Source organism: Eublepharis macularius, chromosome 17 (assembly GCF_028583425.1).
Source record: "Eublepharis macularius isolate TG4126 chromosome 17, MPM_Emac_v1.0, whole genome shotgun sequence".
Lineage (NCBI taxonomy): Eukaryota > Metazoa > Chordata > Lepidosauria > Squamata > Eublepharidae > Eublepharis > Eublepharis macularius.
Genome location: NC_072806.1, coordinates 40,084,002 through 40,107,893, shown reverse-complemented (window position 1 = coordinate 40,107,893; position 23,892 = coordinate 40,084,002). Strand labels below are relative to the sequence as shown.

Genomic DNA, 23,892 nt, shown 5'->3' with positions numbered 1-23,892 from the left:
TCCATCCCTGCCCCCATGGCTTTTTGTCATAGTTCAAAACCTACAATGATGGCTTGAGTTTGAGTGAAGGACCTACATGAGCAGAAGGGGGTTACTTAACTCTTTCCTTTCTGTCTGTTTGCTCAAAATTGGCCTTCCTCTCAACTGTTTTATCCTCTGAAGACAGGGAGATCTGATTGGCTGAATAACAGGATGTTGGACTAGACAGACCTTTGATCTGATCCAGGCGGGCTTTTATTAGATGTTTCCACCACTGCAGCCAAGCAACTCTTGAGAGACTGACCCACCTTCTCCAGCACACAATGGGCTCTCTACTAGGGCCCAGCTTAGGGTTGTCAGACCTCCTGCTATGGTGGAAGATCTCCTCTTTGCAACCCACTCTTCCTGCAGCTGGAGTGGCAGCAGGAGAAAACTAAAAAAAAATATCAAGCCGACAGCATGATGTTACTTTCAGAGCAAAACAGTAGTGATGCCAGTCCTCTCTAGGAATCCCCAGAAACTATATGGTTTTATGGTCCTCTCTGAGGAATTGCTGGAGTAATGGTAGGTGAAAAATAAACAAAAACATTGCTGTTGGGCTGAGGAAAACCAAAAATGAATTCATTCCTTTCTAGGAATTGTTGAAAACTCAATGATAAAACAACAGAGTTTCCAGCAATTCCTAGAGAGGACTGACATCAATGCCAGGTTTTCCCCAGAAGTGAGGTCACAACATTGCTGATGGCACCTCCTCATATTCCCATCCCCCTGTACTTCTGCAGGTTCCCATCGTGCCATGCCATGCCCCTCTGACCCAACCAGGCCAGCTCCCAGCAGTGTCCCTAGCTTTGAGACTTTGCATAGCCTGGGTTGCAAGTTGCAAGATGTCCAGAAAATGTCTTATGTAGCCAGCAGAGGGTGCCCAGGAAGCAGCCAAAGAGTTCTCCTTTAGCAGGCCTATCTCAGTCTTCTCTCACCTTGGAACATTTCCCAGCTATTGTACATTTCTGGCTCCTGCCAGCTCTGAAACTAGAGCAGGCCAGGATCTTTCTTAACCAACAATGTATGTGGAGATTGTTTGGAAACCAAATGGATGAAAAGTAGAACAAGCTTGGGAGCTGCGACTCCAAAACAGAGACATGTTTGTTTGTCACATGAGATAGCTTCATGCCATATGACACAATTTCCTACAGCAGTAGTCTTCACACCACAGGGTGGGACACTCAAGAGACCCTCAACCTCCCTTTGGACTGTTTCAGATAGGGGAAATGGTGCAGGGAGGGAGTCTGAAGCCCCTCTGCCACCTGCACAGTGATCCCACTCCTAATTGGGCCCTGCACAGACGGTGCTTCCCTGTCTCCCAGCTCTCTTTTATGGCTTCCTTAGGTCAGATTTTAGATTCGAAACTCCTTGGGGCAAAGATCCATCTTGTCCCCTGTAAAGTACCATACACATTGAAAGAATTATAATGATGCTGATCACAGATTTGGGGTCTAAGAGATGCCATAATCTGTAGCTATTTCTGCAACCATGCAAAATCAGCCCCCATTTTTGTGAGCTCTCCTAGGCACAGCACCATGACTAACCCCCTAATCAGTCTGTACTATTTGTATCTCACCCTTCCTCCAAGGAGCTTGGGGTAGCCACGTGGTTCTTCCCTCCTTTTAGGTTCACAATAACTCTGTCAGGCAACTTAGAGGGTGAGCAGCAGGCCCAAAGCCATGTCATGCACTTAATGGTTGAGGTCCACTGCCCGTGAATGTGACGGTTCTGTTGAGCTCTGTTCCATACATCCCCTGTGACGAGGCAACCCTTTTCGTGCTTCACATTCTCTTCCCAAATTGTGACAGTGATTCTTCAGGGGTGGAGGGAAGGTGCTCTGCTCATGTGCAGACAGTCTGCTTTGCATCACAGGACTTAGAAACATGCCGTAACTAAGGGCTGGTAAAGTCTGGAGTGAAGACAAAAGGGGCAAAGAAGGAGGAAGGACTGCAGGACACCAGCAGGTCCTGAAATCTTTATCACCAGCAGCCACCCTTATATCTTGGTGAGGTGGAGGAACTCAGCCTTTGAAGGCCGCTCCCCTTTGCCTGGAGGCAAAGGTGCGGCTGCCAGGACAAGAAGGGCGTTTGAGGCGTAGACAGACAGCAGCAGGGCATCTAAGACGAATGGAATGCTGATGGAAGGCGGGTCCCAACAAAGAAAGAGGCAGATTCCAAAAAAGCTCCAGTCCCGTTTTCCAGCCACGCCCCAGACACACTGAAGGAAGGAGCATCGCCCACAGACCAGATCACGTGTGGCTCGCCAGGCTACACTTTTCAAGTTATTGGAGCATGACTTCCCCACGGCTCAGTTCCAGGAGTTGTGAGCATCCCAGAGCATGTGCAGACTTCTTTCTTTTCCCATACCTCCCTGTCTCTAATCTGCCCTTTCTGGGCAAAGTGATTGAGAGAGCAGTAGAAGACCAGCTCCAGGTCTTCTTGGATAATTCTGGTCCTCTGGACAATTTTCAAGGTATGGCACAGAGACGGCTCTGGGTAGCTTTAGTTGAAGTCTGAGTAGAGACAAAGGCCATGCTTCCTTGTTGCTCCTCCTGGATCTCACTGAAGCCTTTGATACTGTAGACCACGCCAGCCTGTTGAGGCATTTGGAGGCAGAAGGAGGTATTGGGATTGTGCTTTGGACTGGTTTAAATTGTTCCTCATCGAATGGACCCAAAGGGTTGCTGTTCGTGATCTTCTTCCTTCAGTGTAGGATTATCTCGTAGGGTTCCACAAGGTACAATCTTTCCCCCATGTTATTCTGTGTAAAGCCTTTAGGAGAAATTGTGCATAGCTGTGAAATTGGATGTCATCAATATGCAGATGACACCCAGCTCTGTATCTTTCTATCTAATTCTCCTGGTGACACATTAGAGATCCTGAATTGCTGCCTGACAGCTGTAGTGGAATGGCTGAAAGCGAACAAACTGAAACTGAACCCATAAAAGATGGAAGTGATACTGGTCAGGAAAGCAGAGATCTTGAGGGACATGACGTTCCCCACTTTCAGTGGGGTTCAACAGACCCTGGAAAACTCCGTTGACACCCCTGGGCTATACTGGATCCAGTACTGCTGCTAGAGAAGCAAGTAAATGCAGCTACAGAACAAGGCTTTCTCTCAGCTCAGACTAGCCTGGAAGATGGGTCCCTGTCTTGACACTGGCCACCTGGATTCATGCCACAGTAACATCAAAACTAGACTACTATAATTCACTCTACGTAGGTCTTCCCTCAAAGTTAGCTCAGAGACTCCGTCTGAAAGGGGGCATCACTTCAAACTAAATCACAGCAGTAAAGAAGGGACCTCTGACTCTCTCAGAAGCCTATCCTAGGAAGATCTTGTTGATTTCTAAGGTGCCACTGGGCTTACTCAAATACCATTTGTATATTATTAGTAGTCTTTTTTAAATGAACGTTGTTTGCCTTTTTAGATCTAAAACTCCACTGGGACCCAAACGCATCTGTTTCTTGAAAAACAAGAAAATTATCAGATTCATTATCAGGTGGCTATCCTTCTGCTGGAATGAGGAAATTTCCACGGGAATAAGACTCCTATTCCAGGGAGGTGCTCTTTCTCAAACAGGAAGAGTCTTTCTCCAACTGATTCCTCATGTAGCAGAAGGGAATTATTGGATACTGGATATTGCCTGTTATTTTATTTACTTTATTTATACCCCACCTTCCCCCCCTACCCCATCATTCCCCTACCCATTTTCTCCTGCCTCTCATTTGAGCACTGTCAAGGAACGGGGGGTGCTTCGGCAGCATTTGCCTGCCCCAAGTGGGCAGATGTCACACTGAAATACACATTTCTCCATCTCATGATGGCTGGTTGCGTTATCAGTCAACCTTCATTTCCACCACCACCCCTGTTCTTTTCTGGCTCAGACTATACGTTGGCTTCTGAGTCAGCAAGAGTCCCAGAAGGGGTACCCCTGTGTTTGTCTGATGCAGCAAAATTAAAAGTCCAGGGGGCACCTCAATGACTAAGTAAGTTTATTTCAGCATAAGCTTTCATGAGTCAGAGCTCACTTTATCCAGGAACATTGAGACATACAGTTTCTAGGGTGCCTGGTGACCTTGTTGAAGCATTCTAAAAAACTACACATCTCAGGACTCCTGGCATTAAATATATTAGGAGCCAGGGAGGAAAGCAGGCCTCTCAGAGAAGCCTCTTACAGCTGCCACTGTCAGTTAAGTTTGGGGTGAATGGAGGGGGGGAAGTAGGACAGAGGTAGAGTGGCCTGGCCATGCCTGGCAACCTGTGGGAAATGGGGGCTTGGGATATGGGGCACCCTTTCAGCAATGACGGTGGTGACCATAGAATTTCTGATTATTTCTAGAGAGGATTGACGTTAATTCCAGGGTTTCCCTGGCGTCTGGGTTTTGTTGTTATTTATTGCTCTCCAGCCCCCTCCATGAATTTCCTGGCCTGCGCCCTGCTGGTACTGCGTAAAAGGTGGGAACTGGCCGAGAGCCAGGTTGCTCATGGGTCTCACCAGGAGTCCCTCGAAAAGCCTGGCTCCCTCTGCACTTCCTTGCAGCGGGCGACAATTGCGCAGGAGGAGGAAGAGAAGGGGAAACTCTCGGGAAGCAGAGTTGGGGGGTCGCTCTTTTGCCAGGTTCAAGGTTCTCTTCCATTTTTTAGATCTCCCGCTCTTCCTCGAAGGAGTTCAGGGTAGCAGACCCTCCTGCCGCCATTTTACCCCTACAACAACCCTGTGAGGGGGGCTAGGCTGGCTGGTCCGAGGTCACCCAGTGAGTTTCATTGGCATAATAAGGACCCACCTCTCCTAGATATTGCTCTAGCACACCGACGCCAACCCCAGAGTATCTCTGCTAAACACTTCTGTCTCAAAAGTGTATAACTTTGGCTGGATCCCACCCTATAATCTTTTTACAATAGTTCCAGGATGGTTATAGCTGTGTTCCTTGGAGCCTCTACCAAGAGGCTCCAACATGTACTTGATCTCCCCCCTTCCGTACACACACACACCCTTAAAGGAGTAACAATTGAGTGGGGAAGGTGACTCTGCAGCCTGTGAAACACCCCCCCCATACACACACACACACACACACACACACACACATCAGAAAGCCATCGTGTCAAAGGCGCCCTTGTTTCCTGGCTTCTCCAGGTGCCATAAATCGGTTAGACGTGGCACTTTTTGTCGCCATTGAAGGCGTGCATTGCCTCCACAATTAAGGCGCTGTGTTTCAAAGCTCTCTTTTCTGTGTGTAGCAGTGTGCCTGTGTAATACCCCCTGGAAGTCCAAACCTTTGGGGTGGGGGGATTTTAACAAGGGACGCATTTAGCTTAGTAATTGCTTGAGGCAGGAATATCTCAGGAAGAGTGGTTGCCTAGACCACAGAGGCAGTGAATAGGGAAGAAAGGATGGAGGGACCTGTTTAAGGCATCAAGCCCAGCCTGGCCCAGCTTTTTTACTAAATTGTTCCTTCAAACCCCTAGGGCCCTGCTTCTGAACATATCTGCAGAGTGGTGTTTAGCCCTGTTCACAGGTTACAGTGAGTAAGTGTACCAGCTGTGTTCACTGTACATTTGACTTCTTTATACATGCTTTGAGTCATATTCATGTTACATTTGGTGACTATACAGTTGAAGGTGTGACTGAAACCCCACATTTATCCAGGTATCAGTCCCCAGCTTTGTGAAGTTGTTATTTATTTTCCCCCACTGCTACTTAGAACAGCCATGGAAATAACAAGGCTTTTTTTCTGGGGAAAGAGGTGGGGGAACTTTCACCAAGGACAACTCCTGGGAGGAGGTGGTGCGCCTCTCACTACATGCATGCACGTGCAGCTCACACGCGCACTCCTGGGACTGCACGATGACGTCACTTCCTGGAAGTGGCAAGCTGTGGCTGCCCCAGGAGCACTCCTGTGCTCCATGGCGAAGTTCGATTTGGCTCAGATAACGCTAAATTCAGCCCAGATAGGGCCTGAATTGGCCCAGGTCGCTCTGCCACAGAAGAGAACTCCCCCGCCCGGCAGTGGCCAGATCTGGCCCATTTAGAGCCAAAATGGCCTGGATCAGGGCCGAAACAGTCTGGAACAGGTCGCTGATGGGCCAGGGAACCCTCCCTCGCCTAGCACTGGCCCAATCCAGGCTGTTTCAGGCCCCAAATGAGCCCAAATGGTCAAAACGGCTCCAAAACAACCTGGATCAGGGCCAAAACTGCCTGGAATGGACTGCTGCTGGGCATGGGAACCCTCCCATGCCCAGAAACTGCCCAATCCTAACCATTGCAGGTGCGATCTGGGCTTTCCGGCCCTAAATGGGCCTAAAATGGCTAAATACCCCGAAACGGCCCAGATTGGGGATGAAACAGCCTGGAATGGGCCGCTGCCGGGAGGGGAACCCTCCCCTGCCTGGCACCAGCTCAGTCCTGGCCATTTCGGCCCCGATCGGGGCCCTTTTGAGCCCTAAATGGGCCCAAAATGGACATTACAGCCCCAAAATGGCCTGGATTGGGGCTGAGTTTGCCCAAGACTGAGTTTGCCTTTTTTGCCACCGCATCACACTGACTGCTCATATTTAGCTTACAGTACACTCTTACTCCAAGATCTCTTTCACATATACTACTGCCCAGAAGTGTATCCCCCATCCTGTATTTGTGCTTCACATTTTTGTGGCCCAGATGTAATACTGTGCACTTATCTATGTTGAATTGCATCCTATTCACAACCGCCCACTTCTCTAGAGTATTCAAGTCTTGTTGAATTTCTACTCTATCTTCTTGGATGTTTACCACTCCTCCCAATTTGGTATCATCAGCAAATTTAATGAGTAGCCCATTTACCCCTTCATCCAGATCATTGATAAAAATATTGAAAAGTATCGGGCCCAAAACCGAGCCCTCTGGCACCCCACTGGACACTTCCCTCCAATCTGATGCAATGCCATTGACCACCACTCTTTGTGTGCGGTTCTCTAACCAGTTCCCTATCCACCGAATTGTCCTATAGTCCAGTCCACAGTCTTCCAGTTTACCCATTAGAATGTCATGGGGAACCTTATCAAAAGCTTTACTGAAATCCAAGTAAATCACATTGAGAGAGTTCCCATGATCCAGTAAGGTTGTCATTCGATCAAAGAAGGAAACCAGGTTGGTGTGGCTCAAGATGTTTCCTTCTTGAGAAGCAAAGATAAGTTCGTCTCTCTCACTGTCTAGTCTAAAACAATGTCTGACCCAACCCAACCCCCCCCCCCTTATTGACGGTCCTTTTCCCAAAGGCGGGAATATTCCTTATAACCAACATTGCTGGCCCTGTATACGTCACTTCTTCCAATTGCATTGTCTGAGCGCCTTGTACTGAATGGATCTCTAATAAAGCTTCTTCAACTGGAACACGTGTGTTAACTGTGGAGAACTTGGGGGTCTAATTGCCAGGGACTGACATTTTGGCAAAAACAGCAGGGAGAAACCCGGATAGTAATGGCTAGAAACAACAAGTCCGGGAATAAACCGTTAGCCAGCAATTAGATTGTATAATTTTCCTTTTTAAATAAGTGCAAAAGTGCAAAAAGTGCCTTAATAAATATACAATTTCAATAAATACAATCAATCAAAATCCTTTTCCTATGTCCAAATTGTTATGGTAAACATTTATGTCCAGCGAAACTGTAGTAAACGCCACAATGGGCTCACTCGTAAATGTCCAGACGGTCACAAAACTAGAGGAGGAGGTGACTCCAGTCCAATCCAAGTTGCAGAAATATCCAAAAATGTGCCGACGGGATTATGCGTGCATATTATACAATTCCCGTTTCGTATGTATCATGTCCATGTCCATGTCATTTGATATATGCTCGTTATGGATTGAGATAAAAAGGAGTATTGACGGCAGTCACTCTAGAGCAATTAGCAAAATGGTGATCTTCCGGTTTTAATGGTGCCCAGAAGAAGGATTTTGATTGATTGTATTTATTGAAATTGTATATTTATTAAGGCACTTTTTGCAGTTTTGCACTTTGCACTTATTTAAAAAGGAAAATTATACAATCTAATTGCTGGCTAACGGTTTATTCCCAGACTTGTTGTTTCTAGGGACTGACATTTTGGCAGAAGTGATGTATATGGGACCAGCAATGTTAGTTATAGGGAATATTCCCACTTTTGGAGAAAGGACTGTTAATGGGGGGGGTTGAGGTAAGACATTGTTTTAGACTAGACAGTGAGAAAAATGAACTTATCTTTGCTTCTCAAGAAGGATACATCTTGAGCTAGTTTCAGCAGGCAGTCAAGGACACTGGCTCAGTGGAGCGCGAAAGAGAAAGTAAACATTTGCTAGATAACCTACTGGCATTACAGCAATAAAGAACTTCCCATACCCTCAGAGACCAGAGTCAGAGACAGCATATGTTCATGGCAGATATGCAGGAGGCATATATGACACTGAGCCACTTGTAGCTTCCTCCACCATTTGAAAAAAAAAGTTATCGGCCAGGCAGGTCAGGAGGTTGCGTGAGTCTTGTCGCTTTGCTGAGCTTGTCTCCCAGCATACATTGGGGAAGTTGAAGTCATCCGTAATCATAAGGTTCTGATGTCTGGATACTCTGCCAATCTGTTCAAGGAGGACAGCATCCATTTCCTCTCCCTGGTCAGGCGGTCTGTAGCGGACTCCAACAACAATACCCTTTGTCCTTCCTCCCCTTATTTCCACCCATATACTTTCCTCCGGGCTGTCAATCACATTCTCCAGAACTTGCTGACAATCAAGCCCTCTCCTCACATACAATGCCACTCCGCCTCCTCTTCTACCCTTCTGTTTTTTCTTGAACAACCTCATCTTTAATGACTAAGTTTTCCAATATTCAGCCCTGCCATTTGGACTAGCTACAGCACCCAGGGTTTTTAGGAAGTGCTTAGCTGTAGTTAGTGCTAATTTAAGATGACTGGGTTGTTCTATCTAACCCTATCTCGATAACTGGCTTATCACAGCCAGTTCTCCTGAAGAATTAACGGACCATATAAACATGGTGCTAAACACGTGTGAGGTATTGGTACTAGTAATTAACAAGAAGAAGTCAGGGTTAGTACCGACTCGCACTGTTAGGTTCATTGGTGCATTACTGGACTCGAGGTCCAATAGAGCATATTTGCCACACGATAGACTTACCTGGTTAGCCAACCCGGAACAGCGTTTTCAAGCCAACAGGTTTCAGTCAGCCCAGCCAATACAAGTGCTGCTAGGTTTAATGGCCTCTGCCATGGCTGTGGTGTCCTTGGCACGGCTTAAGTTGCGGTTGTTGCAGCTTTGGTTTATCAGACTTTTCCACCCAGCTATTCAGCCCCCACATTCCAGATTTTCTTCTTCTTTTTTTAATAAAATTTTTTATTGGTGAGTACATAGTTATTACATACACTCCCCATCATACCTAATTTATTTCAACCCCCACCCTTTCCCTCCCCCCTCCTTGTAGACTTCCAACAGCTTTCCAACCCTTAACCTATCTTATTACTTAACTTATTTTCCATTAAATTCTTCTAAATCATATATGTATTATATCTCTTACTCTAAGCATATTCAAATTCTCTTATATATACTCTATCAAATCTACTAATATATCCATTCTCTACATCACTGTTTAAACTGTATATTTTTGATAAAGTCTCTTAATAGTAATACTAGCTTAGGTTAATTAATAGCTACATTTTCCCATTAATGGTAAAGTTACTTCTCTCTTCTATTTAAGAAATCACAAATTAATAGTTCTCAAACTGCCACAGTCCTCCTTTCACATCCCATTTTTTTTCTAGATATTGTTTTAATTTCCCCCACATTCCAGATTTTCTATACTGAGGACTGGAGAGTCTTGCGATCTTTGACATGGTGGCTAGATCATAATAATTTATCAAAAGGGATTGCCTTTGGCGTACCCTGCCATGAGACCACCATTACAACAGACGCTTCCCTGGAAGGTTGGGGAGGTCACTGGGAGGATCGATCAGTTAATGGGGTCTGGCCTTTATCTGAGAAGGGGAATCGTATGAATTTCTTGGAATTACGTGCAGTTTATTATACACTTAACTCATCAGATATGCTTGTGAACAAAAGGGTGCAGGTCTTATCAGACAACACAACTACGGTATATTACATAAACAAACAAGGTGGAACCGCCTCAAGGAAACTGCGAAGAGGCCATTCATATCTGGGAATGGGCTATTGCCCACGGTATCATGCTTTCAGCCTTACACATTGCAGGCGCAGAAAATATAAGGGCAGACTACCTGAGCAGAGTGGGGAAATCACACCACGAATGGGTGCGAGCGGACAAGTATGCATACAGTCTGTTTCGTCAATGGGGGTTTCCACAGGTTGACCTATTTGCCACGGAAAGGAACAAAAAGCTCCAAAGTTCTGCTCAAGGGGAGGGATTGGCAAGAACTCCCTGGGGGATGCTTTTCAGATCCATTGGACAGGGGGACTGTTTTATGTGTTTCCTCCCATTCCTCTAGTTCACAGGGTAATCTGCGAGATACAGGCAGATCAGATCAATTGTGTACTTATAGCCCCATTCTGGCCGCATCAACATTGGTCCCACACACTGAAGCGCATGACCAGGCGGCATTACGTCCACCTACTGTTAGCACCAGACTTGCATATCGGCACACCAGACATCACGATGTGGACAGACTACATCTGACGGCTCCTAGGGCAGCAAGTCTGCAGTTTTCCACAGAGGTGGCAAATATTTTGCTTAATGCCCGGAGACTCTCCACTAGGAAATCATATGCTTATAAATGGAACAGGTTTGTCCAATGGGCTGACCCCAGAGGGATAAGCCTGGACACTTGTTCTTTGTCAGTGATTTTCAAATACCTAGTGTTCTTGCAGACGTCAGGCCTGGCATCTTCATTGATAAAGGTCCATTTAACAGCTATATCAGCTTTTCTTAGCGAGATCGATAATAAAACAGTGTTTTCGCATTACCTTTCGAAAGTATTTTTGAAAAGATTATTTAATTTGTATCCTCCGAGGGTTCCCCTAGTCCCTCAATGGTCATTGTCCCTAGTGTTATCGAAGTTGATGCTGAAACCATTTGAGCCCTTGGAAACATGCTTTCTGTCTCTATGGTCAACAAAAGTGGCATTTCTATTGGCAATAACTTCAACCAGGAGGGTAGGCGAGCTTAGGGCACTCAGCATAGACCCTCCGTTTCTTCACATTTATCTGGACAGGGTAGTCACGAGGACTAGCTTACAGTTTGTACCTAAAGTGGTCTTCCGTTTCCATGCATCTCAGGTTATATCACTCCCAGTGTTTTTCCCTAACCCTACCACTCCCCAAGAATACACACTTCACGCATTTAGATGTGAGAAGAGCCATTTTATTTTACAAGGACAGAACCCAGGCCTTTCGTAGTGAGTCAGCGTTTTTTTTGTCTGCTGCGCTGGTCCCAGCAAAGGGAAGGTCTGCCTCATCACAATTTCTAGATGGGTAGTAACAGCGATTAAGCAGTGTTACAAACTGGCCAGTGTTCCGTGTCCCTTCACCCTTCGGGCTCACTCCACAAGAGCTCAGGCGACATCAGCAGTGCTCCTTCGGGGAGTTCCTGTCACTGACAACTGTTGTGCTGCTACATGGTCTTCAGGAGAGATTTTTGTGAAGCATTATGCTGTGGGTGTCAACACACGGAAAGAGTCGGCAGTCCTGCAGTCTCTCTTTGTTTGAGAGTTCATCCCACCACCAGGTGAATAGCTTGCTCTTCTCCCAATGTGGGACTGCACTGAAGACCGCAGATGAAAACATAGTTGTACTGACCTGTAACTGCTGTTCATCTAGGTCTTCGAGCAGGCACACATTCCTCCCCCCCCCCCCCCGCCTGGCTGTTGAACTCTCGGACATAACTTGGGGAGTTGCAGTGGCACAGGAGAACTGGGGAAAAGAGGGGGTGGCCTCTGTGGTCACGTGACCGTTCTGGCGGGAAGAACCAGCTCGAAGCCGTTACGGAGGAGGTTGCCCCTCCAATAGCCTATAAGCTAAGAAAATTTCTGTTCCAAGCGGCCGGCCTGCGTGTGCGCAATCCTAATGTGTGCCTGCACGAAGACCTAGGTGAACAGCAGTTACAGGTAGGTGCAACTGTGTTTTACTAGGCAGGGGAACCTTCCCCCACCCAGCACCAACTCGATCTTGGCCGTTTGGGGCCCAATCTGGGCCGTTTCGGCCCCGATCCCTAAATGGGCCCAAAATGACCAAAACGGCCCAGTTCCAGGCTGAAATGGCCTGGAACAGGCCGCTGCCAGGTGGGGGAGCCAAAACAGGCCATTTTAAAAATACCCACATGACACCAGTCACCTCAGCTACTAATTTCACTGACTTGTGAGGATAAAATGGGGAAGGAGAGAATGATGTTGTAAGCTGATCTGGATCCCCATTGGGCAGAAAAGCAGAGCATAAGTATCTAAATACACACATGCAGATGTACAGAGTCCATCCCAAAACATACAAATTGGCTCAAAAATCACTTCTATGATAAAATACAGGACTTAGTAAGCTGTTGGTATTACATCAGTGCAAGGCAGTTCTTGCTGAGAAGGATTTGTCTGAAGAATTGAGACATCCGAATGACTCGTCAGTGTCTCACTTCTTAAATGAGCCTGGACTATAGTAACAGCCCTGGGGGAGATTAAGAAGCCGGATCAGCACATTTCTTGCACGGTCAGTGTCCTTTGCCTCACAGGAGGGCAACTGACTGACAGGCCATATCCTCCATACTGCCCAGGAGGCCATCTTCCGTGCCATGGCCTCGCCTTTTGTTGTTGTTGTTGTTACTGTCATATCACAGTTGACTTTTAAGCCCCTGCTGAGGTTTTCAAGGCAGAGGCATTCAGAGGTGGTTTGGCATTGCCTACGTCTGCATAGCAACCCTGGACTTACTTGCTGATCTCCCATCCATGTACTAATGAGGGCTGACCCTGCTTAGCTTTCCTGATCTGATGAAAATGAGTTAGCCTGGACCATCCAGGGTCAGATCCACAGCATTGCCTAGGCAACCACATTTCACTTTCCCAGCATCTTCCCGATGCCACCTAACAGTTGTTGCTTCTCTTGATGATAGTTTTAAGGCCTTCCTTTCAAGACTGACGATTGACTGGTTGAGTCTTGATTTGAAGGGGGTGGTGGTGAGGCATGGAACTTCGCACTAGCACAGGGTCTCGGGTAGCATCTCAGTTTAAACAAGACATCACGCCAGTGCAGATTCTCACAGGAAAGGTGATGGTTGAAAGCAGCTGTATGAACAGGAGTGTTAAAAGAAAGCTTCAGGCTGGGAAGTTTCTTCAGACAAGTTTGAGCGTGGCTAATCCCTCCACACGGATGTATTCACCCTGCAACAATAGTGCTGCTTTTCAGTTATTTGGTGTGGCCTTTGCAGGGAGTACTGGAAATGACTGTGAGGTGAGTCTCAGCTCTCTTACCTCCCTCCATTATGCAGGGGCCGGGTGTTGCTCTGCCGTCCTGGTGTAGTTTCATGCTATACAGCAAATATATTGGGGGGGTTGGCCCCCAAGAAACAGCAGTCATTCATATATTACAATCTCAGGGCTGAATCAGACATGTCACAAGAGATACTTCGTCAGAATTCCCACCTTTAAAGCAAAACCCACACATCACCTTTCATTAGGACCAAAATGACTCAAAACAGCACGCAAGCTTTTGGGTTCTCCAGTGCAACAGATTATTTTATCCATGCCTCATTAAAGCTTCCAAACCGTCCAATTCTGAGATTTATATCCCAGCTCTGAACAGCTCCAAAAGTTTTAGATAATAAGGCCTAAAAAGAGGTCTCTTTTTGAAGAACCTGTTACTAAGTACAAATAATTTGTATGGGTTCTCTTTGTTTTAACTCTTCCCATCAAGGCACACAGAGACTTTTAAACTCTAAAAACTTTATTCTTTATTGAAATAAACACTTACCTTTTTAATTAAGCAAGATACTAAAATATAAAGGATTATTAAAATTAATGAACAAGTACATACAACAAGGATTAACTCTCCTAACATCTCTCAAATAAATCTAAGATTGATTTAAAATCAGATCTACTATGTACCTGGGCTGTGGCAGGGCTAGTGTCCGGGGCAGCCACCTGGCTTGCGGTTAGCCAAGGGCATCCAAAGTCCTTGAGCCAACCCCACTCCCAGTCACATGACTTTAATTAACATAGAAAAAGAAGGATGACAGTTTTTCAATAAGTGAATGAGATGCTGAGTCAATGAAAAATACGCTGCCACACCCCACGCTTGCATGCTACCAGGTTCAGCACAGAGGCTTCCTTCTGTTTACCATTTCCTAGCTATTTTTAATTAGAATTTATAATAATAATAACGGTGTGTTATTAAAACATTTATGACATTCCTTTGCACCCAATTAGGACCTACAAGGTGATGAACAAATAAAAAAGATAAAGCAATAAATATATGTTAAAGCAGCGATTAAAACAAACAATATGGGAATACCAGATGAAACAAAACATCTTCACCTGCTAGCAGAAGGCAATAATAGAGCTGAACAGATGAATCTCCCTGAGTAGGGAATTCCACAGTTTTGGTACCATGGCTGAGAAGCCCGTCCTTGGTTTGCTGCCCGTCTAGCCTCTGATGTCAGTTATTAGTTACTGGGCGACCTTGGGCCAGTCACATGCTCTCAGTCTAACCTGTCTCACAGGGCTGTTGTGGGGATAAAATGGAAGAGAAGAGAATGACGTCAGCTGCTTTGGGTCTGCATTGTGAAAAAGGGTATAAACAAAGTAAATAAATAAAATGACAAGTACACCCGAAGTAAGGCTCCTGAAGGCGGTTGTGGTGCTCGGGTAGGTCCATATGGGAGCATAAGACTCTTATGGAATATTATTTTTCTTCTTGAAAAATCCCTAGTGACAGTAGACATGGGTCTGGGGGTGACGTTCTCAGTGAACCCTAAGTGGAGTTTACTCTCCTTTTAAGCCCGCTGACTTCTCTAGATTTAGACGGTTGTAACTCTTCTTAGGACTGCAGGTGTCTGCGTAGTTACTGCACCGGCCTTCTCAGCTGACATCCGTTCCACCTCATGTGGAGATGTATTCCTTGAGCACGGCAGCCCATCCAACCACAAGAGAGAGCCAAATTGTAATGTCACTTTGCTAGTGCCGCAGACCCCTTGTGTCTTGTTTTGAAGGAACTGTCCCTGTTCTCAGCGGCTGTTATTCTTGGGGTGGGGGAGTTTAGTAACATTTCTCCTGTCTTTTTATCTTAAATGTAGAAATCGTTGACCGGGAACTGGAGGAGAAATGCAAGATAATAGAGGCCCAGCTGCAGGAGAAAGAAGAGGACAATCTAGAGTTACGGAAGGAGCTCAGGCACAAGGAGAGCTTAGTGGCTGCTCTGCGATCCAACCTGAGGAATAAAGAGAGAAAGTTCTTGGAGGAACTGAAGAGGAGAAGCCATCGCGTGACTATCCTGAACACGGAGCTCCAGAAACAGACAGAAGCAGCTGCGTACCTCTCCTTCCAGCTGCATGCCTCCAAGCAGAAGCTTCACAGTTCCCGGCAGACGGCCAAGGCTCTTGTGGACAGGCCTCCAGAGAAAAACTTCCTCTCTCAGCCTGCCAGTGAGGTGAGGCCCAAAAAACGGACACAGAAGTCCCGCTCCCGCAGGCAAGCCACTGGTTCCGTCCGCAGCAAGGGGGCCTTCAAAGACCCTTCCTTTTGTGACCGGCTAGGTAGTTTTGAAGATGCTGAACCTATGCCTGACCCGGCCCTGTTTTTATACACTAAACGGCACCACACTCCTTCCCGCCATCTAAAATCTGAACCGAAGGCCATCACAGCCGCCAAAGCAGGGGCTGACCAGAGTGACCCTACCACCTCCAAAGGTCTTCCAGCCAGCCCTCCTAGGAACCAACTGAAAGGTCACCAAAGACCATCCTGGCAGCCTGCCCAAGGAACAGCAGGAACCACACGAAGAACTTCAGAGAAATCTAGACCCTCTTCCAAAGGGGATCAAAGCAAAGAAAAAGGATCCAGCCCTCACCATGAAAAAGATGTTGAGTAACTGCAAAACAGAGGGGGAGATGCACTGTTGTTTGGAGGTAGCTTTTTGAAAGTGGTTGTAATGGAGGCAGATTTTTCCAAATGGGCCCCTAAATCGGGCCAGTTTTGGAAAAGTCCTCAGGCCTCACAGATGCTTCTTTCGGTTGTTACAGTGCTGGAATATCCATGCACTCTGCAGGGAATAGTATGAATATTGGAATGGTAAAACAGCTGACTCTGGGCCTCTTCAGGACGCGGCAGAATGAGTGGGTTTCCCTCACTCTGCCCCTTTACTGTTCCATGGTTCTGTGTGTATTCCCTTCCTCCTGGTGGCTGGTTTCACTAGGTTTCTATCATTCATTCCAGAATCAGAGCATGTGCTGTGTGTTTTGGTCCATCCAATCTTTGGCATCTTTGGCATCTTTCCCCCCTTTTTACATTGCTCATGCATGTGTGTTTTGATAAAACACTGCAAGAAAAGCAATTACTTCAAGGCTTTTATGTGAGGATACTTTACTGATGCGCACATGCGCCACTGATGATATGTAGAACACCACTCAAAAAGACGGTAACGCTAAGCTTTAAAATCACTCCAGGATTGGGTTTTTTTTTGCAGTGTTTTCTTAATCTGCATATGTACATGGGTAATATAGGATAAAACACAAAGGGACTGTGGAAAATTTTATATATATGACACTATGTGCAAATTTTGGGTATTTAAAAAATTGAGTGTTTTTTTAAAAAAAATCCATCGATCTCACTTTGGAAACAAAACAGAATAATTTGGAACTCCAGAATCTGAGGAGAAATTCAGATGTGGAGAATTTCAGAGGCATCCCTAGAATGTTATGATCGGAGCTGACATGAATGTAGCAAACGCCATTTGCCCTCACAATGATGAACTGCAGTCATGCAAGATTTGGCCATGAGAATCAGAAAACTAACCACACAGGCACAGAGCAACTTTTCATGCCTTGAGATGATAGCTTTGTGAGTTTTCTGTTTCACATTCTGACATACATTTTGAAGCTTGGAATCTTGACATTTTGAACTCTTGATTTCAATGGCAAAATGGAAGCTTTGGTACTGAAATTTGTGTTTTGACTGTTCCAAATGTTTACAGATTGCCACATCTCAAATGTGTGCAAGGGTTTTTTAATTGAAGCAGTATTAGGTGTGGGCTATGAGGTCTAGGAGAAGATGGCCACAGAGGCTGAATGTGTTGGGAAGGGGGGGGTGTTAAAGTATGTTTTGGGATTACTGAATATTGTAGAATCATCAAGAGCAGGAGGAGTTAGCCGTGTTAGTCTGTAGTAGCAAAATCAAAAAGAGTCCAGTAGCACCTTTGAGACTAACCAATTTTATTGTAGCATAAGCTTTCGAGAATCAAGAAGAGAACTTGATTCTCGAAAGCTTATGCTACAATAAAATTGGTTAGTCTTAAAGGTGCTACTGGACTCTTTTTGATCAAGAGCAGGGTATTCTGAAGAACAGCCCCTTTCCTACCGCTGCAGCAACAAACATCAACATCAAATGGTAGCTGGGGTTGCGGTTGTGTATACAATATGAGTTTAATATCAGAGTTGGAAAGGTTCAGGCCTAAATTGTTCCAACTTACTGTGGGCAGAGCTCACTGCAGGGTATGGGAAGGGGTTCCCAAAATATTAGGAAGTGTTTTGAATAATTCCTAAATATCCACTGAGTGAGTGATACTTAGCACACAAAAAAATCCAACTCAATACAAGATACTGATCTCTCTCTCTCTCTCTCTCTCTCTCTCTCTCTCTCTCTCTCTCTCTCTCTCTCTCTCTCTCTCTCTCTCTCTCTCTCTGGGCTAGGAAATATTTCTAAAACTATATTAAAATGTTTAAAATTTGTTATGGGAACATTTCCCAACTATTGAGACTTCTACATTTTTGGCCAGATTGTAAATTTCTGAGAATATTTGTCATAAACAAAAGAGATCAGGAAAAGAGATTCCCGAGTCAAACCTACCCGTGTCGTAACGTTAGGAGCCTCTGCTGTACCTGGGGCTAAACAACTCGTTTTCTAAAACCTCTAGATCCTGCTTGTTTATTGCATTTAAACCCCATCTTTCTTCATGGTGGTGCATCTGGGCTTCCCAAGAAATGTTCGGTCCGACACTGAGCAGTTCCAGACATGCTCAACTTCAGCAAGCTGATTAAGGGCCACACTAGATATTATGGCTGCAGTGAGTCCGGTTGGAGTTTTGCAACCCATTTTACAGACTCGTGTGACAACAGGAAGCTAACATTCCCAAGCACTCAAGGGCATATTCAGCTGAGGAGCATGGCATGGGGGAGAGCTTCAGCTCTGCCCCCCAGCTGTTTTCCTGAGCCCAAAAGCTGTGGGGGTCCCTATTTACCAAGCTGTGAGATAATTAATTCTCTGACAGCATAGCTGCCTGTAAAACAGATGTGACCTGTGGCAGACACGACATCTGATTTGGGCCTCAGGGTACATATTCCTTTACTTTGGGAACACAAATCACCAAGTGATTTGGATATTTCCAGCCCTGTTCTCCAATGTGGGGGTACTGAATTCTCTTTCTTACTACCAATGTTAGTTGTGTGTATATGTATATATTATTAAGGCCAAGAAGGGAATGGATCATAAGAGGCGCATAACCTGTTTTACCAGTTGTGGTGAACCAGGCAGAATTTACCAACCTGTGTCTGGATTAGAATTCCGACACATGGGTTTGGTTCAGATGTTTTGAGAGAACCTAGAAGATTGTATGACAATCAAGAAGGATGTAAGGGTTAATTATCTGTGTTTTCTAAATAGGGATCAAGACATCCTTGCAGTCTGAAATATGCATTTTTAATATTCTAGTTTGTCGGGGATGCTTTAAGCTGTTCCTGCATTAGACGGGGGGTTGGACCAGATAGACTGTAAAGTCCCTTCCAACTCTATGATGCGATGATTCTATGATCAAATTATTTTATTTCTTTTCCTTCTATATGGATGTTGTGCAAAGATTAGGCAGTGTTCCAAAGTGCTCTTAGGGAGAATCCACACAGATTTCTAAATAGCTGCCTCATTTCTAGCAAAGAGGAGGGCGAGAATGAATGAAAGAAGGAATTAATTTGGAAGTACATCAGAGTTGGAAAGCTTCAGGCCTAAATTGTTCCAACTTGCTGTGGGCAAAGCTCACTGCAGGATATGGGGAGGGGCTGCTAAAAATATGCTACCGTTTTCTGATTCCATCTTCAGAATCCATTCGCATATTATTTTTGTTCAGATTTTTCATTTATGCCCACCTTTCTCCTTGGGCACCCAAAGTAGCTTACGTCATTTTGCTGTCTTCTATTTTATCCTCCATGCGGTAAGTTAGGCTGAGTGTGTGTGACTGGCCCAAAGTCACCCAACAAGCTTCCATGGCAGAGTAGGCGGGGTGGTGGTGGTGTATTTGTGCCCAAAGTCTTAATGCTAGCAATGAGAAAAGCGATGAACAGTGCAGTTGCACTCTTATAAGCCAGTTGATTTCAATGGACTTAGAAGGGTGTAACTCTGTTTAGGATTGTACTGAACATCATCCCAGGGTCAAGCTAGACGTGCAAGGGTTTAAAGGGTTGGGTCTTTAGGGCAGCTGTGGGGAATGCCTGTTAAAAAATAAGGGAGAGCCTGAATGGCCTCAGAATGCCTCTGCGAGGGGAGGAGGGGCCGTTTCTGATAAATAAATTGTTATGTAGGCCCCAGAAACCTAATTAAAGGAGTCCATGTTTGGACCGTTAGCAGAATCTATTGTGTGGCATAGGAAGCATGGTTATAGGTGGTTGTGAGCTCGTTCTGCTGGCTGGTGCGTGTGCAGGAATGAAAATAATAAAAGCATACACTTGGTTTATATTTAGAAAAGAATTAAGAGTTCTTTATTGAAGGAACTCCATACTCTGATAGGAAAGGAGGAGAGATAGATCCTAACTACCTATCTAGTCTGAGGATGGACATGGATGGCAGGGCAAGGCCAGCATCCATGCTGGCAAGATGGAGGGAGGAGAAGGAGAAAGGTGTTGCCTGGAACAAAGCCAGGAAGAGAAGCAGAGAGAGGGAGGAAGTCAGGAGGAGGAAATCCTGAGAATAGCAATCTGCACATTAAAGGACAGTCAGAGCAGTAAACAATAGTGAACAATAAACAGAATGCCCTGACACCTCTATCTTTCTAACTCTTTGGTTTGTCCCCCTCTGAAACCTGAGAAGAGGGACAGCACTGGATCCTCCTCTTCCAACAGTTTCCTGGTGGGAAGGTAGGTTTCCCCCCTCTTTTTCCTGCTCCATGGGGAGTGTTCTGTGCATGTGGAGCTGTTTGGCTCTCCTTTAGTATTTAACAGCCATTTATTTTTTAACTGCTGTATGGTTGCAGAAACCCGAGTTGGGTCTGAGGAACCCAGAACTTTAAAAACCTGCATGTCTAGAGAGATCCCTAGTTTACAACCACCAGAGTGAAGCACGACCCACATCTGGATTCTGTTCTCCATCCCCCGGCCTCCAAACTAGTTTCTATGTTCACCTGCGGTTATCTTGGTGCTATTCAGGTGCAACATGCCCATTAAATGCAGTGCAGAACCCATAAAAAGTAGACATGCAAATGAAAGACGTTCATCTGTCGTCAACTGGATGGTTAGTTCCTTCGCCCTGAAAAACGACTAGCACTCCGAAAGTATAACTTTGAAGTTCTGCTTGGGGATGGGGATCATGCTACTCTATGGTCTACTCTAGCTGCCGTTCTTCTACCCTTCTTGTAGCAAAGAGAGCAGGATTTCAAGCCAGGATCCAACCTCTGGAATTTGCAAGAACAATAGAGTGCCTCTGATTTTACCGGCCCTGCAGATTCAGGATTAATGAGCCGGATTAAGTTGCCCAGCTACTTTCTCGCTACCCAGAGCTCTTGTCCTTTGAGCTTCTTTGTGGCAGGCAGACATTCAGTGGATAAAATTTTCTCCACTGCTGTAGGACTCTTGGGACTGCATGCCAAATGTTGCCTGCTCAAGAGCTTCCCTTCAGCTAGCAACTGGTATCAGCCCCATGGGGGTCAAAGAGGCTTCCATCTGAGAAGCCCCCTATCCTGCAGCCACTGGCTGCCTGTGCTGAGGCCATCAGAGGGGGAGGAAGCAGCCAAACTCTCTTCCAGTCATGTGTGTATCAAAACATTGTATACTGATTTGGGGGGGGGGGGTTGCTTCCTGCTGTTCTCCCCAATGGGGACCCCAAATGACTTACCACATCATTTCCCCCTCCTCTCTTTTAGCTTCACAACAACAGCCTTGTGAGGTAGGCTAGACTTGAAGAAAATAACTGGCCCGAGGTCATCCAGTGACTTTCCGTGCCAGAGTAAAGATTCAAATCTGATTCACCCAGATCCTAGTCTGATTCTTTAACCACTGCACTGCACTGGTTATGTGGTCAAGCACCTGCGGAAAGTCCCGGGTTTACTCAGGATCTCAGAGGGCCGACCTGCAACATTAGGGAGCCCGCATGTCCCCCACAGATCCTGCCAGCAAAGGTGTTCTGAGAGTTCAGTGCTCACAATTCAATCCTCAGGTGCATGAGGGCCCAGTGCAGATCAGAAACGCGGATCACAGGCAGAGCGGGTTTGTGTCGTTTTCTCCACCTGAAATGGCCCCAGGAGCCAGTATCATTGCAGGTCAGTTTCCCTGCCACTGGGACACATGATGGGTCTCTGAAGGCATTTCAGGTCAGGTGCTCAGCATATCATGGTCCTCATCCAGATTGGCCCCATGAGCACCTGGGACTAAGTTCTATGTTCACAGCTCCCAGAGCACATCAGTTGACACATGTTGTGGTGAACACGGAGGCCTTGATAACATGTGAATGAGCCCTTAGCTAGCAGATGGGGGCGGGGGAACCATTTGCTTGCATGAGACCCTGATGACAGTCTGGGCTCAGGGGATCAGTAGGCTCAGGCACTTAAGGTAGCTTCCCAGGTCCATTCTTTAGTCTATTTAAATGGGTTTGCTGCTTGGAGACCTCATTTTGGGCTCGATGAACTGGGATTTATGGCTAGTCTGCATCCATCATGGTACAGGATCCTTCCAGAATAAAGATGGCATCTTGCCCAGAGAACCACTGGCAGTTAACAGGTTTCCTCTGCCTTAAGATGCTTATCTTCCAGTTGCTAAAAACTGCCTGGGGATCTGGGGGCTGGTCTGTGGATCAGCCAAAAACTGTAAGAACACAGGGGTTATTTTAGACGCTTTATGAGTGCACGTTTAGTTCCACCTATCCATTACCTTTTTGTTCTGCCCTTCCTGAGAGCATAGGGTGTCTTTTCCATCCTGCATTTTCACCCTCACAACAGCCGTCTGAAGTAGGTTACACAGAGAGACTGAATCGTGAGAGATGCTCAAATAAACCTCATTTCACGTCACCCCTCCAACTTCCCATGTACTCGCTCGCACAGTCACACTTCAATTTGCTCCACGTGAATACATTCACACGTTCAATATCGGTTCCTCCTCAACTGCTAAAAGTATCCCAGTTTCCCCCACATCCGTTCATTGAAATGCAGATCTTGACATTTTCTCACACCTTACAGAAATGCAAATTGGCAAGTACTTGTTCTCACAGCAAAAACAGAGCTGAATTGGCACTTTACCCTCTGGATCACTTGCAGATGCAGTCACACAAAGGGAGCTCCCATGAAAGCGGCATTCATGTGCACCGAGTAAGAACGGCCTGCACATGAATTAAGGATTACACATAAAATCCTGCTCTTGAGCATCCCCAGGTAATTCATAGTGTGTTTTTCCACTCTAAGAGAAAGGGATTCCAGAGGCAAGGCAAAGTCAGCAACATCAGGCTGTTGCTTAAGAAGCAGGAATTTGAAGATTCGCTAACATTCTAATTGCTTAGGGAGAGGCTGTCACCTACAAAAAATATGGAGGATACAAATGAAGTTAAAGAATGGAGGGAGCAAAGAGAAAAGGAAGGGAGAGGTTACACAGAGTCTAAGAAAAAAAGAATAAGCTGGCTGGAATAAAATGAAGAAGCAAGAAAGTTTTGGAGGCAGACCAAGGCAAGGGCACTTAATTTCCGTACTGAATACCTGCTCTTTTGCTGCAGCTCTGATAATGCTTCTGATATGCTGTCAAGTTTAAGAAAACCCCTAACATTACAAAAATGTTGATTTAGTAATATTTGCATTTTTTATAATTTGGAGGACTCTCATAAATTGAATCCCTAAACTGTAGCCTATTTAGCTTGTGCATAAATGCAGCTCTTTTTACTGCTGCACTCTGATGGGGAAAGCAACCAAACAGTCCCTGCAACTGCAATCAGCTGTTGTTGCACTGAGCTTGCAAGTTGTCCACTCGCCCGTGTGGCTGCTCCTTGCACAACTTGTCCTCTCTTTGGGATATTTCCAGTTTTCTGTTTCTGCCTTCCCTGGCTTTTTTCATTTTCCAAGTTGGGGGTCATGGCATACCGGAGTCTGGGTGCAAATGTCAAGTTTGGGCTCTCTTAGCTGTAATTAAGAAATCAGAAGGGTAACAAGCTTTTCAATTGGCCCTGTAGTTATTTCTTCCATCACAGTTGGTTCTGCAATAATCACTGTGGAGAGGTTGTGGGTCAGTGGCATAGCAAACAGTTTGCATGGTAGAAGACTCCAGCTTCAATCCCTAGTAACTGCAAGTAAAAGATTTCAGGTAGCCAAGGATGGGAAGGCCCTTTCTCTGCCTGAGCTACTGCCTGTCAGAGGGCACAGGACTCCCCTGGGAGACATGTGGGTTTCACCGATGTGCCGGACAGCGATTCTTGCAGGTCAGGAAAACAGCTGAAAATGGCTGCAGCCCCTTCCCTAT

General features: G+C 45.8%; 1 protein-coding gene across 1 annotated transcript in view; it reads left to right on the top strand.

The window, feature by feature from the left end:
* The window catches only part of CCDC92B (coiled-coil domain containing 92B), a 30,293-nt gene extending 10,507 nt beyond the window's left edge, over positions 1-19,786 (top strand). The window contains exons 3-5 of the mRNA XM_055001070.1: positions 15,283-15,575; positions 15,624-15,799; positions 19,768-19,786. Of these exons, the coding sequence (XP_054857045.1) occupies positions 15,283-15,575; positions 15,624-15,799; positions 19,768-19,786 (488 nt within the window). The remainder of the gene's footprint in view (positions 1-15,282; positions 15,576-15,623; positions 15,800-19,767) is intronic.
* The last annotated feature ends 4,106 nt before the right edge of the window (positions 19,787-23,892 follow it).